This window comes from Simochromis diagramma, unplaced genomic scaffold, assembly GCF_900408965.1.
Source record: "Simochromis diagramma unplaced genomic scaffold, fSimDia1.1 OVJJ01000802.1, whole genome shotgun sequence".
In the NCBI taxonomy this organism is placed as follows: domain Eukaryota; kingdom Metazoa; phylum Chordata; class Actinopteri; order Cichliformes; family Cichlidae; genus Simochromis; species Simochromis diagramma.
The window spans coordinates 24,556,251-24,570,415 of record NW_024387492.1 but is presented as its reverse complement, the minus strand read 5'-3'; the positions used below and the strand labels follow the sequence as shown (position 1 = coordinate 24,570,415).

At 46.7% G+C, this 14,165-nt stretch overlaps 1 protein-coding gene across 3 annotated transcripts in view; it reads left to right on the top strand.

The window, feature by feature from the left end:
• The window catches only part of kif26aa (kinesin family member 26Aa), a 65,768-nt gene that overhangs the window by 36,330 nt on the left and 15,273 nt on the right, over nucleotides 1–14,165 (top strand). For all 3 annotated transcript variants that reach the window (XM_040018369.1, XM_040018370.1, XM_040018371.1), the window contains 7 exons: nucleotides 1,117–1,299; nucleotides 5,494–5,587; nucleotides 5,672–5,934; nucleotides 6,885–7,068; nucleotides 8,647–8,803; nucleotides 9,743–9,905; nucleotides 10,896–13,998. In XM_040018369.1, coding sequence (XP_039874303.1) covers nucleotides 1,117–1,299; nucleotides 5,494–5,587; nucleotides 5,672–5,934; nucleotides 6,885–7,068; nucleotides 8,647–8,803; nucleotides 9,743–9,905; nucleotides 10,896–13,998 — 4,147 coding nt within the window. The remainder of the gene's footprint in view (nucleotides 1–1,116; nucleotides 1,300–5,493; nucleotides 5,588–5,671; nucleotides 5,935–6,884; nucleotides 7,069–8,646; nucleotides 8,804–9,742; nucleotides 9,906–10,895; nucleotides 13,999–14,165) is intronic.

Here is a 14,165-nt window from a genome sequence, read left to right as displayed (position 1 = left end):
ATCTAGCGCAAAAAAAGACGTAAACACAATGCACAATGCTGACACATCCAAATCTGTGAGCTGTCGGCTTTCAGCCCTGATGGCGTGTCCGTGTACATGCAGTCAGGCGAGAAAGCCGACATCTCACAAATTCTGATCCGACGGCGGGTCCGGGCTTTGTGTTTAGGTCTTTGTGCAGAATCTGTGTACCTGCTCTCATTTACGTTTTTAGCTGTTTGGTTGTTGTCAAAATTTTGTGAGGTTTAACCTGAGATTCTGGCATTTCGGGCATAATAAATTTATATTTAAATTTATATTCATTTAAGATTTTAATGAATCGATATTGCGTTATTCAAGCTAGAATCGATTTTAATCTGAAAATCAATAATCAAAACCCACCCCTAGTGCTGAGTGACTGGAACACATAAAATTAGCTGTGACTGGATCAGATGGCGACTTTCAAGCTGCTTCCTGTCTGTATCCATGGTGACAGAGGAGCTGGCTCGCAGAGACTCGTCGTTTAAAAACTGCTCCGTCTCATTATTGGCTGTAAACTTGAACTCCTCGCCACCAGCTCAGCAGCTCTATGACAGCACAATAAAACCCTTCAGAAGGCTGAGGGACACGGGCTGTTGAAGGTCAAAGGTCAGGAAAGCAGTGTGACTCCCTGCTCAGTCCAGCTCTGATTACAGTCTAAAATTTCATCCTGGAATACCTGAAGAAGAGCTCAGGACGTCTCTGCAGGCTTTACGGCTGATTCTGAGCTTCTTTCAGCGCAAACAGTTGATGGTGTGTATCAGGTGATCTGAGTCAGGTGATCTAACGCAAACTCAGTGAAAACCACATGGAAAACAAAACTAAACAGCAGGTAGAAAAAATCAAATCAAAGTTTAACTAAACAAAGTCAAAGAAGCACAGTTTCCTTCCAACTCGGTGTCAATATCTCTGAACACTTGTACCCAAGATAACGAACGGCTGCAGGCGAAGCAAACGTGGCCACGTTCAGGCCAACCATCTATCACTATTTGAGCACCTCTGGCTTAGTTTAACGTTTCATGATGCAACTCCATTGTCCAGCCAGAGACTTGATGAACGCAGCAGTCTTCTCTGTGCTTCATGCTTCCTGTCTGTCGTCAGGTCAGAGTCATGGTCCGGATCTGCTCGGTCCAGGATGAGTCCTCGGAGTCCATGTCCTTCCTGAAGGTCGACGGCAGGAAGAAGCAGCTCACGCTGTGCGAGACGTCGGCCCAGAGACGGTCCTCAGCCTCAGCGCCAAAGACCTTCACCTTTGATGCCATCTTCTCGCAGGACGCCTCCCAGGTGAGTTCTCCAGCATCAGGAACTTTACCATATCTTCTTCCGGGGATTAGTGTGGGTAACGTTACAGCTGATAATTTAGCTGCACAGACCTGCTGCTGGTGACGCAGAATGAACAGTTTAAAGTGAAACTTTCAGAGTTTTCTGAATAAAAATCTAAATTCAGGGCACGCACGAAGGTTTGAGCTCTTCATCAGCAACGTGTCAGCACGCTGTTTACCCACAAAGAGCAATGACAGCAGCAGACAGATCACAGCGCTGTGTGTGTGTGTGTGTGTGTGTGTGTGAGTGTCAGTGCAGAATGTTTGTATCTGTGATGTGACATAAACCTGCAGATAGATTCATAAAAACATGTTTATGATGTTCAGTTTTCAGCTCCTCCAAACAAACAACATGGCACTCAGCATCATCGTGCCTGCTGGGCTGCAGATCTTCTCTCTTTTTAGACACCTGACTGCATTGGTGATACAGTATAATGGTTTCATGTTTAACACGAGTTTTATTGGAGAATTAGAGAAAACACCTGGGTCAGTGTGGAGTCCACGCTCAGGTGTCTGACTGCTGGACAAAGTGCACCAATAAGAGACTTCCCTCATTCTTATTCATTTCAGTTTTATGTATATAGCACTAGATCACACCAACAGTTTCCTCAACAGTCAATCGTTGTTGTGAAAGTCACTTCTCACACAAATGAAAGAAAGCAGTCCTACATATTTGTTTAATATGTGCATTGAAGGACATATCCTGGACAAAAATGACTTCAAGGTTCATCACAGTGTTACTGCAAGTCAAGGTAATGCCATCCACTGTAAGAATCTGGTTAGATACCATATTTCTAAGATTTTCAGGGCCGAGTACAATAACCTCAGTTTTATCTGCATCTAGAAGCAGAAAATCCAGAAAATCCTGGTCATCCAGGTCTTTATGTCTTTAAGACATTCCTGCAGTTTAACAAATCGATGTGTGTTATCTGGCTTCATGGACAGATAAAGTTGGGTGTCATCTGCATAACAGTGACAGTGTATGCTTTGTCTTCTGACAATGGTGCCTAAGGGAAGCATGTATAATGTAAACAGAAATGATTCTAGCACTGAACCCTGTGGAACTCCATAATTAACCTTAGTGTGTGAAGAGGACTCTCCATTTACATGAACAAATTGGAGTCTATTAGATAGATACTCTATTAGATATTAGAGATTAGATGAAACTGTATTAATCCCTCGGGTGGGTTCCTCCGGAAAATTCAGTGTCCAGTAGCACAGCACCAGCAGAAGTTGCATGTTACAGATACAATAAAGGGGAATGAGAGTAAGGATATGAGCATAAATATACCATATAAACACACATACAAATACAGAATATATAATAGGGATAAATAGGAATACAACTGGATTGCACACTTGAGTGAGTCTATTGCACAGTCATTATTGCACAGTCGTATGTAAGAAAAAAAATACTGCAAATATTGCACAGTGAAAAAAAGCACTACAGCTCAGATGTTTCCTGTCATCCTTTGTCCTCCTGTCTCCCCTCCCTCTCCCTTCCAACGGGGAGTTAAACAGTTTGATGGCATGTGGGACAAAGGAGTTTTTAAGTCTGTTGGTTCTTTACTTTGGGAGAAGCAACCTGTCGCTGAATAGGCTCCTCTGATTATTTATGACAAGGTGCAGAGGATGCCCAGCATTGTCCATAATGTCCAGCAGTTTCTTTAATGTCCTTTTCTCTGCCACTGTCACCAGAGTGTCCAGCTTCATGCCGACCACAGAGCCAGCATTCCTGATTAGTTTTTCCAGTCTGGATTAGTTCTTTTTTGCTGTGCTGCTCCTCCAGCACACCACAGCATAGAACAGTACACCAGCAACCACCGCCTGGTAAAACATCCTCAGGAGCTTCCTGCAGATGTTTCAATTCAATTCAATTTTATTTATATAGCGCCAAATCACAACAAAAGTCGCCTCAAGGCGCTTCATAGATACAGAGAAAAACCCAACAATCATATGACCCCCTATGAGCAAGCACTTTGGCGACAGTGGGAAGGAAAAACTCCCTTTTAACAGGAAGAAACCTCCGGCAGAACCAGGCTCAAGGAGGGGCGGCCATCTGCTGCGACCGGTTGGGGTGAGAGAAGGAAGACAGGATAAAAGACATGCCGTGGAAGACAGACAGAGGTTAATAACAGATATGATTCAATGCAGAGAGGTCTATTAATACATAGTGAGTGAGAAAGGTGACTGGAAAGGAAAAACTCAATGCATCATGGGAATCCCCCTGCAGCCTACGTCTATTGCAGCATAACTAAGGGAGGATTCAGGGTCACCTGGTCCAGCCCTAACTATATGCTTTAGCAAAAAGGAAAGTTTTAAGCCTAATCTTGAAAGTAGACATAGTGTCTGTCTCCCGAATCCAAACTGGAAGCTGGTTCCACAGAAGAGGGGCCTGAAAACTGAAGGCTCTCCCTCCCATTCTACTTTTAAATACTCTAGGACCTCAGCTTGTTGTCGACCCAGAGCCTGAGGTACTTGTAAATGGTAAATGGACTGATACTTAGATAGCGCTTTTCTACTCTCCCGGAGTACTCAAAGCACTGTATACAACATGCCTCGTTTACCCATTCACATACATACATACAAGCACTTCTAAACTCAAGTGATAAAGTGACTCAAGTAATAAACATTAACACTCCAATGAACGCATCGGAGGGCAACTTGGGGTTAGTATCTTGCCCAAGGCATGCAGACTGGGGAAGCCAAGGATCGAACCACCAACCTTCCAATTAGTAGCTGATCTGCTCTACCACCTGACCCACAGCCACCTTGTATGTGTTGACCACCTCCACCTCTTCTCCCTCTATCTGAACTGGCAGTGGACCTGGTCTGGACCTCCCGAAGTCCACAACCAGTTCCTTGGTCTTTGAGGTGTTGAGTTGCAGGTGGTTTGTGTGACTGCATCTGACAAAGTTGCTCACCAGACTCCTGTACTCCTCTTCCTGATCATCCCAGGTACACCCCATGATGGCCGTGTCATCTGCACACTTGAATATGGCATAATTCAGAGTTATAGCAGAAGTCAGAGGTGTACAGGGTGAAGAGAAGAGGGGACAGCACAGTTCCCTGTGGTGCCCCTGTGCTACTGACCACAGTGTCAGACGTGATGTCCTTCAGCCTGACGTACTGTGGTCTGTCAGTGAGGTAGTTGGAGTTCCAAGCGACCAGGCAGGGGTCCACCTGCATCCTGTTCACTTTGTCCTGGAGCAGACAGGGCCAGATTGTATTTAAGGCACTAGAAAAGTCAAGATACTCAAACTCCATCAAAGTAATTAAGTAATAGATATACAACAACTATTTTTGGTTTGTTTGTTTTTATCAGAACTCTTCCTGTAATTCTACATGTTTATGTATTCCTGCTGATGATTTCTTTCGTTTACTGAGCTGTCTCTTTTTTACCTCCTAAATCACCATGGTAATGGACGCTGAACACTCATTTGGTTTAAAATCATCTGGAAGCACTAGATTTTTACAAATTCTCTTATTTACATCTTGCTTTCAGTGTGATATGAATGTTATATGTGCAGCCATCACCTTAGAAACAAACAGCAGCACTGAGCGTACCCAGACACATCATTCACTGCCATTCATATCTTGAATTTACTGCTGTGTGACACAAATCACTAGATTAACCAGTTTCTGCCACTTTTATCTTTAAGACTATTTTACTGTTAGATTTTATCATCGTCTCATCTGATATCGTCTCTGATTGGAGAAGGTGGAGCTCACAGGGAGCAGAGAGCCACAACAGAGAAAGTTGATAACCACAATGATGAGACCCATGATCTCTGACTGAGGTTCCAGGTTTAGTTGAGTTAGCTAACTCAGAGGAAGCCTGGATATGTTGAACTTCCTTTGTAGGACACCCCTCAGGTGTGTAAGCTCAGCTTTAAAGTCAAGGCATCCACATGGGGAAGGATTCACTTTGTCACTCACAGCTGGTCCTAAGTGACTTTTCCTGCTCTGGTTACCTGCAGCAGGTCACATACCTGCCATGCTGTTACTGGCATGTCAGCAGCGGGCTTCGGTACACCAAGTGCTCCAACATCTCTGACCTAAAGCTTGTCATAAATACTGTACTGTGTTTATTATTATGTATGAGGCGCTGTGACAGTGGAGGTGCTCTAAGTGATCGCTGGCTTCTCTCTTCTAGGCTGAAGTGTGTTCAGGAACGGTGGCAGAGGTCATCCAGTCGGTGGTGAATGGCGCAGACGGCTGCATCTTCTGCTTCGGGCATGCTCACCTGGGTAAACACATGATACGCCACCCACACACACAAAGACATAATTCTGAAAAGTCACATGATTGTTGAGTTGACCCTGCCTCCACAGGTAAGACGTACACCATGATTGGTCGGGACTGCTCCACCCAGAGCCTGGGTGTGGCTCCAACGGCAATCTCCTGGCTGTTCAAGGTGATCGAGGACCAGAAGGAAAAGTCCGGAGCTTGTTTCTCAGTCAGAGTGTCGGCTGTGGAGATCTCCGGCCGCGAGGAGACGCTCACCGACCTCTTGGCCGAACTGGCGGTGGCAGGGCACCAGGAGGCACCAGGCCCCGCCGTGTTGCTGAGAGAAGATCCCATCTGTGGATCCCAGGTACAGGAAACAACTCGCACTTTGAGCACGTTTTAACCAATCACACAAACTGGCCTCTGATATAAACCGAGGACTGTGATTAGATGATATATAACTAATGATTACAGCTCAACATGATATCCAATATGTTCATCCAGTCATCCGGGCCACTCATGCCGTTCCCTTTCCAAAAGACCTCGCCATCTCCTCCTTTCCTTCTCTTTGTCTGTCCCTGACCTACTCACTGAACTCCTGTTCACTCTAGAGACTTCTTCACTGTTGACATCTGTCCAATTAGTCCTGACCTTCCTCCTCCAACTCGTTCAGCTTGTTTTATCTTATTTTCTCCTCTCATTCTGACATCCTTCCTTTTTTTCCTTTATCAAACCTCATTCTGTCTTACTTTAACTTTTATCTCGTTCATTTTCTCTCTAAGAGTAAAGAAGGATTTCTACTTTGAGCCAGAAGAACATCACAGAGCTGCAGATGGCAGGAAGATGATCACAGTCTGGTTTCTGTGCTGCAGAATGATTTAAAGCTTTGTTTCAGTCCGAGCCTGACTAATATGGGGTAAACTCTTGGCAGTGTCTGTGCCTGATTGCAAGATGCCTATGTGTTTTAATTGTGCCTGATGTTAAACTGAGTCAGGAGAAAGACATCAATATTGGATAAATACAGCTTCCACCAGGGTCATAGCTCAGTGAAATCTGAATGTGAATCCATCCATCCTCTTCCCCCTGTCCTGTGGTAGCTCTCAGACTCTGTGTATATATAAATCTAAGTTGGATTTATATGAACAGAGAAGAAGAGCTCTTTCTTACTGCAGGATCTTCATCATATACACCTGCAAGCAGAAGCTGAAAACATGGACTTTCATGCTAGCCCGCAGCATTTCACTATGAAGCATGCCTCTGTTCTGTGCAGCCACCTCAGTCCCAGCTTATCTGCATCTCATTAGCTCTTTCTATCAGCTGCAGAACCAGATAGAGGTTCGGGCGAGCAGTGCCGAGCGAGCAGCATCCTTCCTGGACGCCGCCCTGGCAGCGAGGAAGAGCAACCGAATGCCGAACAACCAGGAAGTCCGAAGGAACTCCCACTTCCTGTTTACCCTGCACCTCTACCAGGAGAGGCAGGACAAGAACAACAAGGCAGCCAGTGAGTGTGTGCGTGGTCGTAACTGATATTTTGCCAGAATTATTAAAAGTTGCTGTGATGTTAAAACTCTACTCATATTTGTGGACCAGTTTCTCAGCTTCTTCCTCTTTTCAGTATGTTTGTTATCAGGAAGCACAACCTCAAGCAATAAAACCTAAACCCTTTAAAATTCAAACTTGAGATCACTGAGGGAACTGATAGTATATCAGGAACATACACCTCACTCGTCTGACACCTGTTGGTTTGTGGACTCCACGTTTTGAAGGCTGAGACTAACCAAAGAGAACACTGATGGCAGGTTAAGCAGATACATGATGGACTAATGCTCTACATGGTTCACTTCTGACACGGTGTCAGACAAGTAACTGGACATGCTCCGATGAAATGGGTGAGAGATTCAGGCTGGGTGGAGCTCTCTGAGTTTGTGCCTCCATGGTTAGCGTTAGCATTGTGCTTGGTCTCCCTTCCTGTTGAGATGTTCACAGACGTTTCTGAAGGTGAAGGCAAGGTTGCAATTCATTCCATACAAACTGTGGATCTGGGAAAAAGCAGGGCGCTTTGAAGAGAAACTGGTACTCAGCATGTCATTGAAAACCCTAAATGAAGTCTGAAAGGCTTATTTGGTTCAGCTGAAGCGAGATGTGATAATCCTTAAACCTTCCAGCAGTACACAGACCTGCACACACGCTCCAGCTGCAGATTCATCAGCTCAGCAAGGACTTGGAGCAGCAGCAGGTTAGAGGTTCTGACCCCGGGACAAAAATAAAAGCCCCCATTAGCGACCATGCAGCTGTGAAATTTGGCAGCTCAATTAGCCGTTAGCTCTTTTTTTCCAAACTCCAAACATGTAGCTGCTAATTAGCTTGGTGTTGAATTGCTAACATGCTCAACAGGAGCATTTACAAGCAGAGCAGCTACACTAACGCTGCCTCCACCCACGCCTACCTGTCAGCAGAGCCGCTTCCTCCGTTATTGGGCTTTTATGCTGGAATAAATCTGCATGACTAACAAGCCCTGATGGCTTGGCATCCTGCAGTGTTTATAGAGCTGTGGAAAAGCATCCACTCAGTGGCGCTCAGCACTTTCTAAATCTTGCTGATGTGGCCGGTTAATGGTTCTCGCCATCATTACTCTGAATTAATGAAATGAGCAGGCAGTTAAACTGAGCGGATCAGACTGATACTGAAGCTTAGCGGGATGCATTTGGGACGTGTTCAGATGAAGCTTCTTTAACATTTGCACATGCATGCAGGCGTATATATGTTTCTACATTTGGTTAGTAATGTATTGGAAGCATGATCTGATGACTTGAGATTTGCTGCAGGACTTTACTTCAGCTCGCACACAGCCCACAGGCATTTTACATGATTCCTATCATTCACAGATAAGGAAGAGATGTCTTTACCCTAATGGGTGCTTGGTTCCTGATAAATGATTCAAAGCAGCCAATAAGTTATTACCAAAGCTATTGATTATGTTTCTGTCTATAGACTAAGGAATAGATTGTTGTCTCAGAACTAATGAGCAGTTAAGCAGGCAGTGTTATACACTATAAAGCCCTCCCAATCTGCATGGCAGTGTCCGGTCGGAGTCGCCTTCACCTCTTGGATTTGGGCAGCTGCGAGACGGACATCAGCAGGACCCGAGAGGGGGGCGGGGGTCAGTGTCTGTCGCTCTCGGCGCTGGGAAATGTCATCCTCGCCCTTGCCAATGGAGCCAAGCACGTTCCCTACAGGTACGGGCATTTTGATGAGCTCAATGGGATCAAAGGTCACAGCAGTCAAACAACAGATGGACCAATGATCCCCGTGAGGGGGGTGGGGGTCAAGCTGTGAGCTTTAATGAGCTTTCAGTCAGTGTTAAATGGTTGTTTATGCTGATGAATAAGTCACAGTAATGATAACTGATGTTCAGTCCTTTTTTGCTCCTCACATTTGGTCTTTTCTGTTTAATACCTATTTCTGGATGCTATTTTTTAATTATATTGGTGAACTTTCACCTCGCTCCTTCGTCCCCTTTTCTTTTCGTTTGTGAAGCCATCAGCATCACACGTGTTTTATTTATGGAGCGAATATCTGCACCAAAGAATCTCATCAGTTATCATCCACAGACTTCAAAGACTAACATACAAGCCTGTCGATGGAAGAATCTTTGATATCTTTATGTTTTCATGTTTTTTAATGACAAGCAACCCTTGAGTTGTTTGATGCTCCAGTCACATCCATTAATAAGATTTTTTTTCCCACATTTACATGAGTGAAGTTAGTGAGTGGAAGTTGAACCAAAGAAAACCCCCAAACGAGGACTTGTGATATTTTAGGTCAGTCGGTGGCTGGAGTTCAGTCGTGTTGGGTTAAAAAGGAGAAAAAGCTTAGACTGTAGTATGTAAATTCTGTGTTTGATCCGTCTTCTGTAGCGATAGTCCAGGTCTTTTCAAAGGCAGAGTTTCATGAACATTTCAGTCTGTCTCTGCCTCTGGATCACATGTGGCGTGTAGTTCAAAGCGGACTTCATTAATGTGAAATGAGAGATCGTTCCTATTCCTTTTTGCCTATCTGTGCCAAACTGTTGTGCGGTGTAATGAATGGTATCTGCGGCCCCGTGGGGATTCTCATGCCCGCAGCACGTCTTCCTTTTTTTGAGCTAACGAAGCATTTTTTAATGTATTATTCAGGGACAGCAAGCTCACCATGCTGCTCCGCGAATCCTTGGGCAACATCAACTGCCGCACCACCATGATCGCTCACATCTCCGACTCCCCGGCGGGCTACATGGAGACGTTGACCACGGTGCAGTTGGCCTCCCGCATCCACCGTATGAGGAAGAAGAAGTCGAAGGTGCTTCATCTTTATTCAGGTTTTCTTTCTGGAGCTCGTTGTGGCGGAGGTCACGGATCTCTGGTACAGTGTGCAAAACACCAAATGTTATATCACCAATACAGAAACCATTTACTCACATGTGGATGAGATTGATTAGGTTCTGATGGTTGTTAGGTTGAAGTTCACAGAAAACTGCACCTCAAACTTAAATCTCAAGTCTTTGTCTCTGAACATTAAACATCTATAACACTGAAGGCAAAGCAAATTCAAAGGACAAACTGAGGTTTAAAAGTTATCAAAGTCTTCAAACCATTCTTTGGGATTTCCAAACATTTCGGCCTCTAAATGAATTTTCACTAATTTCTTGAGGCTGATAACAATAAACCCCTCACATCTATATTAATGAGTTCAGAATGTCATAATTCACCGTCTTTTCCTATCATGGTTTGATAGATAATCAATACCAGTGTATCTACAGGGATGGGCGTTTGTGTGCTGAGATGAGCCTCATTAGGCAGACTTACACACTGTATGTTGAAGATTGGAATGGTAAATGGTCTGTATTTGTATAGCGCTTTACACTATACACAATCATCCACCCATTCACACACACATTCACACACTGGTGATAGCAAGCTACAGTGTAGCCACAGCCGCCCTGGGGCGCACTGACAGAGGCAAGGCTGCCGGACACTGGCGCCACCGGGCCCTCTGACCGCCACCAGTAGGCAACGGGTGAAGTGTCTTGCCCAAGGACACAACGACCGAGACTGTCGGAGCCAGGGCTCGAACCGGCAACCTTCCGATTACAAGACGAACGCCCAACTCTTGAGCCACGATCGCCCCACATTGGAAACCAGAGTTAGCAGCATATGCATCTCACTCACATTCATTTTAATGTAACACAGTGCATGGGCACTCATGTAATGATTTCCCTTCAGTTTAATCGCTGCATGCTCCAGCTCTCTGTAGGAGGTTAATTCTGTATTATTTCTCTTTTATTCGCAGCATGCCTCTAGCTCATCTGGAGGGGAGAGCTCCTGTGAGGAAGGCCCATCCTGTCGGCCTCCTCGTCTTCGACCCTTCCACCCTCCCACCGTGGCCCTCGACCCGGATGTTCCGCTGCTACTCTCGAGTGATCCCGACTATTCCTCCAGCAGTGAGCACTCCTGTGACACTGTCATCTACGTTGGGCCGGGAGGGAAGGCAATCTCAGACCGAGAGCTGAGCGACAACGAGGGTCCGCCTTCCTTCGTTCCCATTATTCCGTCCCTGAACAAAAAGCGAGTCAAAGATGCACCCAAGTCCGACGGTGACCACTTTAAGTGTAACACGTTTGCAGAACTACAGGAGAGACTCGACTGCATTGATGGCAGCGAGGGCCCGGCCATGTTCGGCACAGAGAAGAAATCAGTAGCACTGAAGGCTCAGAGTGGCCCTCTTAAACCCACAGAGGCAACGTCTCCACCCAAATCTGAGAAGAACTCGTCCCACATGTTCTCAGAAAGCACACTGACAACATGCATAGACAAATCAGATCAGGATCAGCCCAAACTACCTTCAGCTTGTGGCTTCATCAAGACGTCCAAAAGGACGAGTGCAGATGGAGAGAAGCTTTCAGGCACCCCCGTTCAGCCATGTGTGGTAAAGTCAGGGGGGGCTCCAACCCATGACTCAGAGCCTGTAGTTCGAGAGAAAGTCTACCTCAGAGGAGCTGTACCCAAGCCACTGGCCTCACCGTCCTTACCCAGGACAACGAGGACGGCACCTCGGCCTAAGGAGGCTCTTGGCAGGACTCCCCCTGTTGGTATAAGTGAACAAGCAATGAGGCAAGACCAGCCACCCAAATCTATAAGCCCTAACCTAAACACAGATGGAGCTGCTCACACAAGCAGGTACCCCACGGAGGTGAACAACCTCCGGGCCTCTCTGTTAGGACGATGCCTGGACGGAGACTTTCTGAGGACCACAATCACTCTGCAGCAGCCCGTGGAGTTGAATGGAGAGGACGAGCTCGTGTTCACAGTTATAGAGGAGCTCCCGCACAGCCTTGTCCCAGATAATGGCCGTCCCTCCAACCTCCTCAGCTTTAACACCAACTGCTTTCCACAGGCTTTAGCTGCTGGCTCTCGCCCAGTCAGCATCATCAGTAGTATTAATGATGAATATGATGCTTATACCTCTCTACAAGGAGCTGTGGGACCAGGCACTGATGTTGGCACCGAACACCAACAAGGTTTGCTTTCCCACAACAAAAAGCAGCCGTCTGTTGGCTCATGGCTTTGTGAATCAGCTGAAGGTGATGGTCTTCATTCACCAAGCAGGCTTTACTTGAGGGATAAAACAATAGACAATGCCGCCCTGCTGAGCTCACCATGTATATTCCATAAACAGTCGTTCTTACAGCATGGCATTAGGAGCTCCTTAAATGACAGCGGTGTCTGTTTCTCAGAGCTGGAAAGCGACCCTGCTACCCCAAACAAACCATCTTTTACTAAGTGCCCTCCTTCCCCCGAGTCAGCCAAAGCATCTCTAAAAGGCTCTCTGAAGGTGAAAGCCAATACCCTGAACACATCAGTGTCAACACAGATTCCCCGCCATGCCACCCATTCCAGTCTTCCCAGGAAAACCAAGCCTACCTCATCTGCAGCTGTGGGCTGCAGCAGACAGGAAGGCAGGCAGGATGATGTTTTGCTTCAGCGAAGCAGTTATTGTGATACCAGAGAGGCGGAGTTTCTTTCTGCAAGTAAGCCAACAAGAAGTGGCGTGACTAATGTTTTCTCCAAGAGGTCTGGAGGGAACAGCAACAGTGTACCTCGCCCACCAAAGACACAGATGTCTTCTTCAGCCCAGAGGGTTGTTGATGGCTGTGAGAAGTCCAGCAGCAGGAGAGGAGACACTCTCATCAAATTGCCACGACTCACTCGGGGCGCAACAACTCTAGGAACCGTTTCCACCCCCCAAGAAGCTGCTTCAGTGATCAGTACACTGAGGTTTTCATCCCTGGGAAAAAAGGCAAATGGACAAAAAAGCAGCACAAAGTCTGGACAGTCGAGTCAAGAACAAAAATTAAGAATTGTGCTGTCTCCAAGTGCCTTAAAAACAAGCAGCAACACTGGAAAGTCCTCAGAGGATGAAGTGCATGTCAAGCTCAGAGCTGGTTCATTCAGCCACAGGACATCCAGCTTAAAAACTGAACACAGTTTTGCAAGGACATCCTCAAGCCTGAAGATGCAAGGAGCCAAAGATTCTTCCAGGTACTTTGGGAGTCTAATGTCTTTGGAAAGGTGCGACAGCCCAACCTTAGCTGGGTCCAAACCTGAGCTGTTCAGAGAGAACAGTGGTGCTACATCTGGAGGAAATGGCAGATCCAACAGATCAGTGCCAAGACTCAGTGATCCGGCATCCACCTCCACATCGGCCTTTCCGTCCCAAGTTCCAGCTGGTGTTTTTGCAGCAACCAGCAAACTGTGGCAGGTCCGCAGTGGCAACGGATCAAGAGCAGCAGCTTCTGGTGGACTGATACTTCGAACGCTGTCTGCCAGCAGTTCGAAGAGCCCAAGCTCCTCCCCCAAACTGCCAGAGAACGTAGCTGGGTGCAACACCAACCTACCTTCCAATGGCAAGTCCCCATCTCGCTCTGGAACCGGAGGCAAGACAGTAAAAGGCACCATTATGGGCACCAAGCAGGCAATCGGCAGGGCAGCCAACAGCCGGATTAGCGAGTTGGTTTCAGGTAGCCAAAGGAAGATGTTTGGTGGTGGAGCTGGAAGCAACATCCCTGGCAGCAGGACTGGTGGCATCACTGGATCACCCCTCAACGCGCCGTTGCCATCACCTTACAGCAAGATCACAGCGCCTCGGAGGCCACAGCGCTACAGCAGCGGGCACGGCAGTGACAACAGCAGCATCCTGAGTGGGGAACTGCCCCCCGCCATGGGACGCACCGCCCTGTTTTACCACAGCGGGGGCAGCAGCGGCTACGAGAGCATGATCCGAGACAGCGAGACAACCGGCAGCACCTCCTCGGCACACGACTCTATGAGCGAGAGCAGAGCATCCTCATCAAATAGGAGCCGAGTTTCTAAATCGCCCAAGAAGAGAGGAAACGGTGAGTGCATGCTGCCGCCAGAGATGGGGTAACGTAACACAGGTAACACTTTAGGTTCTGCTCCATGCAGCACTGCCCCTTTTTTACGGTGAGCAGATCTGAAGAACAAAAATCTTTAACTCGTTGACTTCTCTGTACTCATCATAGAATTCTATGTAGAGCACATA